The sequence below is a fragment of the Gallinula chloropus genome, assembly GCF_964237585.1.
Source record: "Gallinula chloropus genome assembly, chromosome: 2".
Classification (NCBI taxonomy): Eukaryota; Metazoa; Chordata; class Aves; order Gruiformes; family Rallidae; genus Gallinula; species Gallinula chloropus.
Genome location: NC_140086.1, coordinates 58913291 through 58929758, shown reverse-complemented (window position 1 = coordinate 58929758; position 16468 = coordinate 58913291). Strand labels below are relative to the sequence as shown.

The 16468-nt window shown below is 37.2% G+C and overlaps 1 protein-coding gene across 1 annotated transcript in view; it reads left to right on the top strand.

Moving 5' to 3' along the window:
• Nucleotides 1-15662, top strand: part of CDH19 (cadherin 19) — a gene marked incomplete at both ends in the record, with an annotated part of 41825 nt that extends 26163 nt beyond the window's left edge. The window contains 3 exons of the mRNA XM_084280078.1: nt 8547-8664; nt 10729-10980; nt 15172-15662. Of these exons, the coding sequence (XP_084136204.1) occupies nt 8547-8664; nt 10729-10980; nt 15172-15662 (861 nt within the window). The remainder of the gene's footprint in view (nt 1-8546; nt 8665-10728; nt 10981-15171) is intronic.
• Between the last annotated feature and the right edge of the window lie 806 nt (nt 15663-16468).

The window sequence follows — 16468 nt, the reverse complement described above, 5'->3', positions numbered from 1 at the left end:
GCTGCCAGTGTAAGGGATTGTTGTATTAAAAATCCTTCCCTGGAGGTTTTTTTTCATTTCTTACTCACTTCCCAGGCAAATGAGATCACACCAGTGAGCTGCTGTAACCCCCTCAGGTACACTGCTGACTCTCCACTTTCCTCTACAACTTTAAGGTTTTTTTTGAAGTGTTCCAGTTCTACAGCCTAAGTAACAAATTTTAATAAGCGTACCACCAGGCTCCATGCAGGAGTCTAGAAGAAAACTGCAAAATGAAAAACAGGATATGCAATGCTTAAAAAAAAAAATGGTACAAAATGAGCAACAAAAAAAAAGCATCAGCAAAAAAATCTATATGTTTTTTCACCACTTTAAAGTGTTCTTTAGACATACAACAGAGACCTTTGGGATATCTGTGATGGTTCTGTTCAAACATTTTGCTATGTTTTGATTTCTGAATCACAGCCTTGCTTTTTACACCAGCTTGGTTTACTTTGACCTTCATTAGTCTGCAGTTAAATAGAGCTTTCTTTGCAGCAAAAGTAATTTCCTTATAGTCTTTTGCATCGGTTAATATATTTCTCTATCAGATATTGGTTGGTTTGTTCTGTATTTGGTAATTTTCCATTCTGCAACAGCTACCTCTGATTCAGAGGTATTTAGAACAAACCATTTCTTTTGGTCTATGGGTAACTCCTCATTGACAGATCAAAGCACAGTTATTACAGGAAATGCTATGTCTAATACCTTGTCTTCCAGACACCATGAATTAAAATATAGAAGTTTATAGAATGGAAATCCATGTTTAGTACTTCCCTATATTATATAAAAACCCAACTGATTTAATCCCCATGTTTGGGTTTGGGTTTTTTTTCATAGTTCTTTAATAGTTAATAGCTACATTTCAATAACAAATCAAATACATATATATATATAATGTATTTTGAGAATCACTGGAGAAAATCACACTATAAAGTACAGTAGTAGTAACAAATAATAAATGAGCATAGAATACTGTATTACTCCCATTTAACATATAACACCTCAATGAGGGATGAGCAGATTATTTTTAGATAGGCAAAATGATACTCTAGACTATTTATTTATTTAAAATTTTTTCACTGTTATATTATTTGAGTGTCAAAGGCATGTTTAGCTTAGCCTTTGGAGACCATAACTGCAGGAAATTGCTATTGAAGTGCGTAATTATCACAGTCAGAGTTTATGATATTTTATTCAGTGCATATGATTTAAAACAAACTAGTAGCTGATATATGTCATTTAATTATTTTTTTTAAACTTTTTGCTCACAAAACAAAAAATTCTTTAATTTCATCAGCAGGAAGACAACAGGTTCAAAACTTATTTTACAGATGATCTCGTTGTTCACTGTGTAACACAATTTTCATTTCAGAAGAATCTGTATAATCACAGAATCACAGAATTGTAGGGGTTGGAAGGGACCTCAAGAGATCATCGGGTCCAACCCCCCTGCTCCTAGCACATATTGCACAGATAGGCGTCCAGACAGGTCTTGAATATCTCCAGAGAAGGAGACTCCACCACCTCCCTGGGCAGCCTGTCCCAGGGCTCTGTCACCCTCACTGTGAAGAAGTTCTACTGCATGTTGGTGTGGAACTTCCTGTGCTCCAACTTGCAGCCACTTCCCTTTGTCCTATCCCCACAGACCACTGAAAAGGGGCTGGCTAATTCCCCCTGCATTCCATGCTTAAGATACTTATAGACATTAATTAGATCCCCCCTTAGTTTTCTCAAGACTGAACAGCCCCAGTTTACTCAGCCTCTCCTCATAGGGGAGATGCTTCAGGCCCTTAATCATCTTCGTAGCCCTTATTTGGACTCTCTCAAGGAGATCCCTGTCCTTGAGCAGCTGAAGGGTTTAATCAGGACATTACATACCTTTTTATATTATCCATATTTCTACAATTGATTCCAAACAGCTCAGTAATCTGCTTACATGTTATGAGTTGAGGTCAAAGCATATTTGGATGTTCTATCACATCTCAATTTGTAAAGCAGCTATCTATATCCATCTAGCTGGAAACCATATGCTGAGAGATCTTCTCAGATATGTTCTGCACCTCTGGAATTTGCTTGCTTCCCTGATCTCATCTGAGTTGCATCTACTTTCATGAGATAATCCAAAATGTATTTGCATCCTCCAGGTTAGAGTGTCTGGACAAAAGGAAGGAAAAGTACTGCAAAGGGACAGATACTGTCAAAAAATACATTTTCTTATTTGGATTACTTTTTCTTGGTGTCTGCCTGGTTCACAATAAAAGCAATGTAGTGTCATGTGGCAAGTAAGTTATTTTTTACACGGCCTTATATATACTAGGCCATGATAAAGAACGTCGAACACATCATGAATAAAGCTAAATTTTGTTCTAACTATCCAAACTCAGAGGCAGTTAATGATATCTTGAATCAAGAGGAGAATGCTTGTTTTGAACTTTTTTATTTTCTGAAAGATTATAAAAAATATTTGTCTGCTTCTCACTGAATATTCGCCTTCATGGAATCATAGAATCAATGGTACAATGGCCTGGGTTGAAAAGGACCTCAACCAAATCCCTGTCATGATTAGTTTAGTCTCCAAAAGACATTAAAACAAAAGGATTTCATTTCAGTCTGTGGGATTATAATCTGAAATCTGAAAATAAAAATGGATGTGAAAAAGATTGGGGTCTTTTTCCATAATTCTAAATCAGGTCATCACATTTATTAGAAATTTTGAACAGATTTTTCACTATACACTTCATGCTATAGTTTTGTGCTGTCCCATAATCCAAGTCAGCTTTATACTAACCACAAATGAAGATTTCTGTTGCACATAGAAAAAAAACCCTTTCACAGCACCACCAGTATTAAATACATTATTTTCAAAAATACTTGAACATGAAAGTTGCTAAGTAGAATAGACTTTTATCCTACAACAGCTTTACCTAGTATCAGTTAAAATCAATATGATATAAAAATAATACTCAGACAGCCAAACCCAGGATTCCCTTTTGATTGGAACTTTTGACTTTACAACTGTATGAACAATGGTAAATTATGTGCATAATGTGATATTAACTCTTTAGAGTTACCCTTTATATGTACGTGTACAGTAACTACAGCTGTCAAATTCTAGTTAAAATACTCAGGACACAAAATGGACCAAAAGATAATACTACAGACAACATAGCAAGAATGGATTTGATCCAGAAAGCATAATTCTCAAGGCATTAATAAATTAAATCAGACTGAAACTGAAGCTTGAAAGACTGAAATAACCTATATCAAATGCCTTACATCACATGTAAGCAAGCCTACCATCCAGAATGTATCTATTTGTATGCATGGTGGTTTCTGTCCTTTTTGTGGGTATTTGTCTTTCTTCATATCATGCAGGAAACAGATTTCAGCTGAAGACATGCTGCACTGGATACACCTCCATTCTGAATCAACTCTGTCTCCTCTAATGCATATTTATTCTGGAATTCTGTGTTCCTCTAATTTGGGGATCACATATGAAGTGACTTTGATGTTGCAGCTTGCTTAGTAATTTTTATTAGTTGCAAAGAAGTCACTATGTATGCAGAACACTTTGAGTTAGCAATAAGAAAAGCAACAGGTTTATTTGCTCAGTACTTAGTATATAACAAAATAATCATCGGTTTCAGTGAAAGTGAAGAGTATTCATCTGATATAACTTCTCTACTAAACAAAATGTTGACAAAAGAAAGGAAATCTTTAACCAAATTCTAGGTGCATACAATTAATTTTAAAAACTAGCAGTGTGCTAAACCAGATCCTGTATAATAAAGCATAATGCAAAATTATTTTTGATATCAGAGAAATGAAATTGGTGGGTTAGTAAGCCAGTGTTTATTATTTCAGCTTGCATTTACAAAAAACATCTGAACAGTAGTGACAAAATAAAAAGTTAAGAAAGAAAAAAGGAATGAGGACATCCCTTAAGAGTATAAAAACATGGTGAAGCTGTGAAAGCACTATGTATCCTAGCAGGATGTTACTCTAAGCTTCAACTGCAGATGCACTGACTGTAACTTGTGACATTTTGAAACAGTGGGCACAGTGGCCCCTGGAAAATTCCTTCTTCTGTTTTATACAGGCTGTGATTCAACAACATTATCGTATAGCGGAATGGAACAGGTTGTAAGGGTATACACAAACTAACATAAAAAGGCACCTAAGGTCCATGGCATGAGCTTTTGCTGAGATGTACACCATTTTAATCATAGCTGAGCAGGAATATCTTACAGTAGACTTAAGAGAAATCAGATGTATGCTGTGCCAATTTGCTTTTTAAAAAAGAAATGAAGTCAAAAGGAGAACTTTGGTCTTGAGGTAGAAGGTCTACGGGGGAAATGTGGGCGAGGACTATATTAATGAAGATTTTAATCTTTTAGCTGCACCTGATGCAGATGGTCATCAAACATTATTAAGCAATGGGAAAAATCCTATTACTTATAAGACCTCTGCCAATTTGAACAAAAGAAGTTCTGTACTCCCAAAACAAGTCATTGATCAGATCTCTTTCATCCTACAAAACACGAAGAGTGGCTGCTGAAGGGTGTTGGGTGGAAAACAAAGCCAGGAGTTGTATTCAATGATCCAGGGATGTCCTGGAGAGAGTCCAGCAAAGGGCTATGAAGATGATTAAAGGACTGGAGCATCTCCCCTATGAGGAAAGGCTGAGTGAGCTGGGGCTGTTCAGCCTTGAGAAAAGATGGCTAAGAGGGAATCTTATTAATGTTTATAAATATCTTGTCTTGGTACACGGGGAAATGGCCAGCCCCTTTTCAGTGGTCTGTGGAAAAAGGAAAAGGAGCAATGGCTTTAAGTTGGAGCATAGGAAGTTCTGCACCAATATGCAGAAGAACTTTTTCACAGTGAGGGTGACAGAGCCCTGGCACAGGCTGCCCAGGGGGGTTGTGGAGTCCCCTTCTCTGGAGATGTTCAAGACCCGTTTGGACACCTACCTCTGCGATATGTCCTAAGCAACCTGCTTTGGCAGGGGGGTTGGACCTGATGACTTTTTGAGGTCCCTTCCAACCCCTACAATTCTGTGATCCTTATGGGTCCCTTCCAGCTCAGTATATTCTATGATTCTATGATTCTAAAACTGAAGCAGAAAGAGAGAGGTGGCAAATTTGTTCCTACTTGCTTCCATCTGTCTAATTAGAATGGTAAGACTGTATTTGGGTATGAGAACACACATAAGAGACTCCAAATTTTAAACTGAGAGCACTCTAGCATCAAAATTAATGGTATTCATCATCGTTCAGGTGAACCCTCTATGCCTTAAGCTGAATTTGGTAGAGAGAATGCCCTTGGAAACAGATATGATTGTAACAAAGAAGCTGTCTCTTCTTCCTTCCGGACCTCTCCATAATTACAATTCAGTGAGACCACTTGGGGTTCAGAAAATAACTTCTCAATGAATTTTCATCAAGAATACCAGGCAGCCAACTACTTCCTACTCCTTTAGTGGTTATTTGCAATACAAACAACACTCAGCGAGATGTTCAGTCCAGAATGGTTTACAGAAATTCCCTTCTATACAAGATAATTAATCAATGAGAGATCAGAGCTGTTACCAGTATCTTAGTCTCCCACTGATTATATTTATTAGTTGAAAGTGCCCACTAATCAGATGGATGGGGAGTTGACTATAGCAGGCCACATCTTCTTGTGACCTTTGATCAAAGGAGCCCCTGCTGTTCCCATCTGTGATCTCAGTCTGTTTGGAAAGAAACAGTAAACGAGGCCCACCCACCAGGAACTTAAACAGTTTTACAGTAAAAATAAAGCGAATTACTCTTAGTTTTATAGAAATGCACACTTTCAAATGGATTACTGGATTATTACAGCTTCTAAGTTAATGAGACTTGAAATAAGAAATTTTACAGCAATTAAATTTCAGCCTTCTCAAAACAACAACAGTTACAACCTTTCAGAAGCAACACCTCATTCACTCTGTTTTCTTTGTTTACACACTAGAATGTAGGGAGTTTTTAAACCTTGACTTACAAGCAATAACTGCAGGTTTTCAGTCTGTGATGCTTGTTTCCGTGGTGAAAGGCTAGAATCTCCTAAGTTAGATGTAAAAACGCCTAGGAAACCAGAAAAAAGGAAACAGTTTCCTACACTCTGAGTGATTTTTCCTTTAGAGTCAGCAAAATCAGAGCTGCCTATTGCTCTCTGAATATTTTATAGACTCATCTGGGTTTTGCTGAATCTTAATGGAAGTGATACAGTAAGAAATAAACAGTAAGTCTTTACCCTGTAATTATGTTCCAAATATTCCCCAGCTTCTAGGGTGAATCCTTAAAGGCATGTGAATATGCTTAGCATAACCATAGGAGTCCTAGGTTGATATATAAGAGAACAGTATGTATCAAAAAAAGGGAACTTGGGGATTTTTCAGCTAGACACATAATCTTCAGAATTATATTGATAGGATCACATATAGATAAAATTTATGCAGGCAAATGCATCCTGTATATAAGCTAATGTAATTTAATAATGAAATGGCAAAACAGTATCTCATTAACAACTGCAGTAATTTTATTATTTTCAAACATGAGAGCCTCCTACAAATATACTTTCCAAAGGCATTGTTAATATCTGGTTAAATAACTGTTAATCAGAATAAAAACTGGAAGTATAAAAATCACGTCAACTATTAATGGGGGGTTGTTTGGTAGTTAGGCAATTCTTCTCTACCCAGTAACTTAACTCTAAAAAAAAATAAAAATATAATAATTAGATGCGGCTGAGATGTCTTTGTAGATTCCTACATTACTTTGTGCATTCAGCCTAGCTTAATGCACACTGAATTTTATGGACATACATTCATACAAATTTTTTTTCAGTTGCAGGCATGGAAATTTTACTAGCAAAGCGTCGGCAAAGGCCAGCAGTGTCTTTTTCCATTTTTTTCAGGTGTATGGCAGAATATTATCATGAAAATGTGCCACTGTTCATATTTTAGACTGAATATATAGTTTTGATCTCTAACGCTGTTCATATTGAGCATATTCTAAGAACTTTATTCCCATATAAAAAGCCTATGTTTCATTGTCAGGTAATATTAGGGATCAGTTATTGCTTGACTGATATCTTGACCTGCATGCCTACACCTTTATTTCCATCACCTTAATTATTTTGTTTGCTCTAAGGAAAGGGAAAAAAAATCCTCAAGAAGCTTCATCCTTTGTATGCTGTCACCAGGTATATCACTGAACAATCACTCCTCTCGTTAGTGATAATAAAAATTCTCAAGGGTCCTCATTTTCCCATGGAGTGAAAATATATAGATTTGAAATAAATTTCATATATAAAGAGGGCAGAGCGATAAGAATGCAAAGCTTCTGTTATATAAGCCACATTTTGCGCTCTGCTGTGATGGTTTCATCCAACTTAGCTGGCTTGAAAAGGAAAAGAATGTGTGCTGAAGTCTTAGATCTTTGACAAATGGTTTAATCAGGAAAGAGTTTTCAAAGGCACAGGTGGAAGGCTGTAGTCTCTTCCAATGACTTGCTGCTTTGCTTTTAAAGCTCTGCTTGCAGCATTCAGATGCTTTCTGGCTTGGGAAAGGTTGAGGCTTCAAGTCTCATGGGTACAAATATCTACAAGGCACGAGATGACTAGTAAAATAGAGATGAAGTTCAAATCAGATAGTTTTCTGAAAGTTGACAGGCTTGTGTCAGTTTGCTTTCATCCTGGTTGGTAGGGATACTCACTCTTTAATAGATGCTGATGCCCAGGTCCCTAAATACTCACTGAAATAAGTTGCAAATTTAAACCCTTTTTAAGTGGAACTATCTCTAATTATGTTAACTGTATTATGGTTGTTTATTTACAGACATAAGAGATATTCTTTTGAATTATAACCGTTATTTTTTATTTTATCTTGCAATGACTATCTGGTTTGACATATTTTTAAAATGAAGGCTATTCTACATTCTTGAGAAAAAGCAACCAAGAAGTTTCATAATCAATCTGTTGTAATACCCAGAAATCAACAATTCAGCACATGAACTTGTCACCATATCTCACCTTCTGGAGATATAATATATCAGTTGAATGATGTCAATGTTTGTGGGCTGGAAGGAAATGGGTTTTGTATAGCAGGATTTGTTAAAATGTTTTTGAATTATATATTTTTCACCTTGGAAAAAAAAAGGACAAAACACTGTATATATGATGACTTTTTTTCATTTATGGAAATTTCATCTACTACTCCTCTTTCAATCCAGAAAATATTTAACTTTTTGTCAAGATTTTAATGCTTATCTACCTCAAACAAATGACAATAACTAAGTAAAGTACGTGCAGAATATGAATCTTGATGAGACTGTTCGAATATGGGATGTGCAGGTTTTGGACTGCATATCACGCACCCAATACGTATTCACAGATCACTTTTCTAGCATGAACAGATTAACATGCTTGATATGTCCATTTATTGTTCTAAAGGACATATTTAAATACTTTTATTCTTAAATAATTCTGTTTATCTGTGTTTCCAGCTCATTCAAAGCATCAGTGCAGTGGATCGCGATGACGCAGCAGAAGGTCACCATTTTTACTTCTCATTGGCTCAGGAGGCTACAAATAACTCAAGCTTTACTGTCAGAGATAATCAAGGTGGTGTTATTCATGCAGTTCTTTAAGACCTTCCTGAAAAAAAGATGTATACTTCTGGTGATTCTCACATTACCAATTTTATTAAAAATTTCCACTTCAATAGAAATTGTTCTAAGAAGATATGAACATGACATGAGGTGCATTTAAAAACAATAATTCAGTAATAATAAAGCTTTTTTTTTCTTTTTTAGTCAAGGGTGGGATGTACCAACTTAGTACATTTATCTATTTTTCTAAGAAACATGATCACCAGAAAGATAATATTGCTGTTAATGCAAATCCGTATTTCTATTTCATCAAGACTTAAAATTATAAGCACTGATAAATACGAATAATAACCTAATTTCATAATGTATTTTACACTGCATATGTTGATTAACCATGACATTACAAAATGTCTTCTAGATGTATTGTAATGTTATTCAGGACTGATACTGAGTGAGGCTCTTACAAAGAGAGACATTGAGGGATATCAAAACCAGTCTGAGGTGAAAATATAAGTGCAGTATTTGATGGAATTGCAGGGAGGATGACCACCTACAGTCAGTCTGCTGAGACTATAAAGATCTTCAGATTCAGCTTAAGTACACATTGCTCTTTTTGACTTTGCTAATTATTTTAATGTTCTGGCTACGTGAATAAATCAATGGAAACAAGTTTTGGAGAGTTCAGACTCAAACAGCAAACCACTTCTCTCAATATCTCCATAGTTAAAGTTAGTGTATTAATATGTGCTTCAATTCCCAGCTTCATTAACCTCCCACTCAGTGCCAGGAAGAGATAACTTGTTTCAATAAGGTCAAACTTTGCAGAAGCCTGGAGCTGTTCCCACCTTTGCTCGTTCTGCACAAAGTCCAGCCAGAGACACACACAAAGCAATATATCCAGTTCCTTTTGGCAGCTACTGATGGGTGGGATGGAGGGGGCGATGACCAAACCCACTTTTTATAACGTACTAGGGTCTGCCCTCAGCCTCTCCCTTTCTACTGCATTTCATAGGAATGGCTGTGTGAATTGGGATAGTCGTAGGCAAAAATACCCAACCAAAAAAAACCAACACCCCCCCTAAAACAAACAAACAAACAAAAAACCCCCAAAACCAAACCAAAACAAAAAAACTCCGCACAGTAATCTTCTGAATTGTGACAGTAACCTACAACTTAAATGTGAGGGAGTTAACTTCAGCAGACTGTTTGGATAGATGTTTGATACGGATAAAATAGAAACACATTTTTTGTTTCTGTGTACATGGATACACCTGCACAGTAATTGCACCTGCACAGTAATTCACCCTGCCATGATAAATTCTGACATCAACATTTATAGATGCTTCTTCTCCCCATTATACACAGATTTAAACACGGCTAATTTATTTTGCAGTGGGCTAAAATTTGTATTTGAATTAGTTGACAAGAAGCAGGAACTCAACTAGAGCTGCATACAGGGTTTTGTATAGAACTGATTTCTAAACACTAATAATAAAATACAAAGCAAGGGGAGAGCCTCCAGCAACTTTTCCCTAATTTAGCCAGTAGAAGCTCAGCTAGCTTCAGTTTTTGATACAGGGGAAGAAATAAAGGGCTACTATAGTGTATTTTTTTCTTGCTTTCTCCTTTTCTCTTGCCACCTGCTTTCTCTATGTGTTGCCAGACACACTTTTGAAGCCTTCTGATTGGTAAACTGTCTATAACTCATCTGTGAACAGCTGGATCGGCAGCAGCTGGTTACATGGAACCATTTTAAGAACCAATTAGTTAGTCTGGGCAGGTGTCAGGCACTGAACACGGTGGGATTTTTTTAGCTCTGAACATTAAAAACAGAGCTCCTAGGTCAAATTGTATTATTGCCCCTGGAATACACATGTCAAAAATAACTGCAATTATTCATGATTGACACAAAAAAACCCCACCATATGTCAGTGTCTAGTTTAACATCTTTAACGTTGTTAATATGTAGCTTTGCACAGTAGCATTGCTTTTAAATAGGTCAGATTCCACTGGAATATTACCATCATTGTTAAAAAAAAAGATAAATGCACATCACGCATAATAATTTATCTTCTAGATAACACAGCTGGGATTTTCACAGCAAAAAGTGGCTTCAGGAGGCAAGAGCAGTTTTATTTCTACTTGCCAGTCTTAATTCTGGATAATGGAACCCCACCACTGACGAGCACAAATACTCTCACTATTACTCTCTGTGACTGTGACACCGAAGTTAACACCTTCTACTGTCGATACGGAGCTTTCATGTATGCCATGGGTCTCAGCACTGAAGCTTTAATTGCTGTTTTGGCTTGCATACTGATACTCCTAGGTAAGTATGTGTGTAAAGAGAAACTACTTTGCTTTCTTCTACAGTAGACTTCATTAAGTGACAAAGATGTTCTCTTGACTGGAAGCCCAGAAGCACTGTGCTACTGAGAAAAAAATGCAACAAGGCAAATGTTTAATTTCTTTTCTGTTTTCTTAACTATAATTCTTCACACCTCCTCCCATCCAGCTTTCAGTACAATTTGAATTCTAACACAATGTTCTAAAAGTTGGTTTCAGTTGACTCATGGCCCTACTTGCCTGTAGTGGTACAGAGTCTGTATTGACCTCAGGTAATGCTGCATAACACAAGGAAACTGACTAGTGTAATATATTAGAAGGAGCAGTACCCTATTTATTCTGCCTTAGGTACGCCAAAAGTAGGGCAAAGATCAATATAATAAAAGGAGAATTCAATATTCTCAGAAAGCAACTTCAGAAGCAAACAGGAAATTTCTGTCAATTAATAAGGTTGCATTTTCAGAAAGCCTTTTCTCCAAATGTTGGGCATCTCCTTTTCCCCCTCACAGGACACCAAATTAACCCCCACTGTATTCAGGAGCTGGTGGATGAGAATAGTGGTTTTGAGGGTGGTTTAAATGCACAGGTGTTGTGTTTTTACTTCTGCAAGTGGCCACACAACAGCAAGCACATGGTACTCAAATCCAGATCAGTCATCCGAGGCTGGATGCTCCTGCACTGCATGGATCTATGGCTGCTGCAAGACATACTGGGGTGACAGGACTCAAGGAAACAACTTCTTCAGCTGGTGAAGTGTCTGGCTACTGCTGCTACAATGCATTTCCTTTTGGGTGGTTTTTTGGTTTGTGGTTTTTTTTTGTTTTTTTTTTTTTTTTTTTTTTTTTGTGAAAGGATATTCCTCCAGTGTTTGATGAGTGATTTAATGACACCAGCAGGCAGACTGTACTAATCATTCCCCAAAGGCTAAATATCCATCGTGAAACTCTGTACCTGACTGATTTAATGAGGTTAAGGTATGGTAGCTTCTGAGGCTAGGAAAGAAAGAGAAGTGATAGAGCCAGGCAGGTTTGTTTTCCAAGGCAAAATTAGTGACCTTAGAGCTTGATCACTGATAATGGTCACAGGCCTCAAGACCAAACTCCAGCTAATGACAACAAAGCAACAGGGAGAGATTTGCATACCCCTGTTGCCTGTGTAATAGTATGTCATATAAAGTATATTTCATAAAATGTCATCTCTAAAAACACTACAAAAATATTGATGGATTATGTTAGTAAAATCATTTTTCAATCATGAAACTAGAAACCACTTCTAAGTAAGAAAATGAAGATAGAATCAGGATTTGACTAAGCAGTGTGGTATCAAATCATCATTATAAATTGTGCAACAGTTTTGTTTTTTGGTTTTTTTTCAATGAAATTCTAAAAGAATCACAGAATTACAAGGTTGGAAAAGACCTTTGAAGATCATCAGGTCCAACTATTCCTGTTCTATGCTAAACCATATCCGCAAGTACCTCATCAACTCTTTTTTTGAACACAACCAGGGAAGGTGTCTCAACCCCCTCCCTGGGCAGCCTGTTCCAGGTCCTGTTTCAGTAAAAAATTTTTTTCTAATGTCCAATCTGAACCTGCCCTGGCACAGCTTCATGCCATTTCCCCTTGTCCTATCACCTGTCACCTGGCTGAAGAGACCATCGCCCACCTCTCTACAACCTCCCTTCAGGTAGCTGTAGGTGGTGATAAGGTCTTCCCTCAGCCGCCTCTTCTTCAAGCTAAACATCCCCAGCTCCCTCAGCTGCTCCTCACAGGATTTACCCTCCAGCCCCTTCACCAGCCTGGTTGCCCTTCTCTGCTCTTGCTCAAGGACCTCCATGTCCTTCTTATGCTGGGGAGCCCAGAACCTGCACGCAGTACTCGAGGTGTGGCCTCACCAATGCTGAGTACAGGGGCACAATCACCTCCCTAGACCTACTGGCCACACTGGTTTTGATACAAGCCAAGATGCCATTGGCCTTCTTGGCTGCCTGGGCACACTGCTAGCTCATATTCAGCCTGCAGTCAACCAACACCCCTAGGTCCTTCTCTGCCAGACAGCTCTCCAGTCAGTCTTCCCCAAGCCTGTAGTGCTGCATGGGGTTGTTATGTCCCATGTGCAGCACTCTACACTTGGCATTGTTAAACAAGGGAAAATATAATCAGATTCAAAACAAGAAAACTGCAGCATAATATCTAGCCAGACAACTATAATGTCCAGAAAGAAATGACTAATAATAACAAAAATTACATTGTCCTAAGAAACAAAATTTATTCTCTCAGTGTATTTGTTAGTGAGAGCAGACACACTAGTAATATTTTTAAACTCTTATGTCACTGAAAGAAATGAAAAATATTAAGTAAACTGCTGGGGTTTTTTTTCTATGTAAAGGATGTCTCAGTAAAGAATATTCTTTTCTCTGTCCTTATTATACAATATGACCTCTACCAGTCTATAAATAACAGCATACAACACTAAGCCTGTCATCATTAACCACAAGAAATCCGAGGCTTGAAAATGAAGACTTGCAGCTCTATTCTGATGCTCTATTTTGATCTGTCATAGTGGCAACAAAAGAGGACAAATCCAATAAAGCTAATGGAATTATTTTGACTTTACTTTAGTCAAAAAGAAATTTAACAAGTTAAAAATCACCTATATTCTACATTCTGTCCACAAGGTTATGGCTTGTTTTCCTTAGCATAAGGAAGAGAAATTAGTTCTTGTTATTTCCTGTTTTATCTCCAACCTCTTGGTGAGAACTCAGTCAAATTTCTTCTCAAATACAACGCTGTAGTTTAGTCCTACAGTTAAATGAGTTGTCCAAAATCAGCATGTGTACCAGTTAATTATGAGTCAGCATCTTCATAAGGCTTTGGGCTCTCAAAATTAGGTGACATGCAGGATAACGATGAAAACAGAATGGCCTACAAAAAATACACATTTCTATCTATCCATATGAAGGCATTGAACAGATCAGGCAAGGATGAAAGCAATGAAAGTGTACTTCCTAATTATTATATCTCAATGGGAGTACTCTTGGCCAGACAGTAGCCATTTCCTGACTCCATAGCAAAGTCTAGGGATGCCCCAGTTCCCCTTCTTTCATTTTCTGATTTCCAACAGAGAAAAGAGGAATGTACTATTGCATTTGTGGTTTCTAGACACGCCTGCACTCCCAGTCACCTTATTTAAATCTGTTTTCCTTAACGCAGGCAATCTTCAGTAGTGGCACTGGAAATTAACCACCTCTGACTGTGTTGCCTGAGACCTGGCATTGAGAGCATACAGGAAGGCCAGTGTGACTTTCAGATTTTCTTTGACTGATGCAGGATATCTGAACCTGGTCACTTTGTGTATGTCCTGAGTAAAAAATCACAGTCCAGAAACAAATTAAATAGAATGGCAGCAAGACTTAGTCAAAAACTGAAATCATTCACCTCTGTGAAAGTCACAGATTATTTCAAAGAGATTATTTAGTTAAAAATGAAATTAGATAGGATTAAAAATAATGCTTTCAAATGAAATTTTAAAAAGGCTTTCATATCTGAGATAAACAAGGTACTTAGATTTATAACCTTGTGTAGTAAGTACTGCTAAAACTTCACACAAAATGTAGTGAGTCTTCAAATTTCCAAATGAGCGTAATTAAAATAATTGAACCACACCCTGCGTAGTTTGTAGAACTGAATGATTCAACCAACTGAAAAGGCTGTCTTTCTCGTTGTGTCATTTTTCATTTGATCTTCTTGGGATTTTGACCTGAGAGTGAGAGATTGTGAATTTAAATTCTGAATATGAAATTGATATATTATGTGATAAACCAAAGCAGTTTCAAAATAGCATAACCTGTGATTCCATCAGTTTCAAATTTCCAACTACCAAAAGAACTGCTCCATTTCACTCACCTATTTTATAAGTCCCTTTGTAGACATTTTCTAACCACATACTATGCTCACCTCAAAACCATAAAATCCATAAAAATTACAGCTCTATAAATTTATTAAGATAGCTTCACTTTGCAGTATCATTCATATTAGGAAATGTTACATTTTTTTTTCCTTTGCAAGCACATTCAAAGTCTCTGATTCTGTTTTTATCCCTTGTGTTTTGTTTGTTTGGGTTTTTTTTGGGGGTAGGTTTTCTGTTGGTTGTTTATTTTGTTTTCTTTTGTCAGTGTTCTTTTTGGCAATCATAGCCATAAGGCAGCAGAGGAAGAAATCTCCCTTTCCGGAGAAAATGGAAGAGTTCAGAGAGAACATCGTCAGGTATGACGACGAAGGAGGTGGCGAGGCGGACACAGAAGCCTTTGACATTTCAGCACTGAGGACACGCACTGTCATGCGGCCGCACAAACCTCGGAAGAAAGTCACCACCGAAATCCACAGCCTCTACAGGCAGTCTCTGCAGGTTGGCCCCGACAGCGCAATCTTCAGGCAGTTCATTTCAGAGAAGCTTGAAGAAGCCAATACAGACCCTTGCGCTCCCCCATACGACTCACTTCAGACCTATGCATTTGAGGGCACTGGCTCTTTGGCAGGATCCCTCAGCTCTTTAGGTTCAAACACCTCAGACACGGATCAGAGTTATGACTACTTGACAGACTGGGGACCTCACTTTAAACAGCTTGCAGGCATGTATGCTTCCCAGAGAAGTGTCAGGGATTAGTTACTCTTGGGTTGGAGTTTTTTCCTAAACCTCGGTAACAAAAAACAACTGCGTGTTTTTTAAAAACAGGAGATCATTCCACATTTAATTATGGAAAATAAAAGTCCAAGGTTTGGGTTGGATTTTTTTTTTTTTTCAGGAAAGTCAGATGCAGAGACCTTTTGAAAAAAAAATCACATCAGGTGTGTCATGAGATGGGAGGGATGGAGACTCCCATTTGGAGTGGCTATTTAGGTGCCTGCATACAAGCTCTGCTGCTTTGGACATCTAACCCCCCTTCTGGATGGGTCTTGCGAATACAGAGTAGAAGCCATAAATGGGTTTTGTAAATATTCTGTTATCCATAAGCTTTAAACTGTGTCCAAAGTTAAGACAGACTTTTGCTGTGACAGTTGGATATATTCATTAACCAAAGTTAAAGATGCGTATTTGCGTAATTATTCATTGTATAAATATACTTGTGTGAAAAAGTAGACCCTAGATATTTTAAAACAATTGTCAGAAACCCTCACGGAATTATCTATTTATTGTTCTTAGGATGATAGAACTAAAACAAATGTCTCTTCCTATCAGTGTAAAAATAAAGACCTATTGCAACATCAGCAAGTATTTGCTGCCATTTTAGTTTTTAACGTAGCTATTGGAAAATGTATAAACCAATACTTAATTTACCAAATAAGATAGAAAAAAAAAAATCACTTCAAGTTAGAATCAATATTCAACGTAAATACTGCAATCGACCACATTATATATTACTGTACTTAAAACAAAATGCTATCCAAATACAGACATTTTTCCTTTTACTG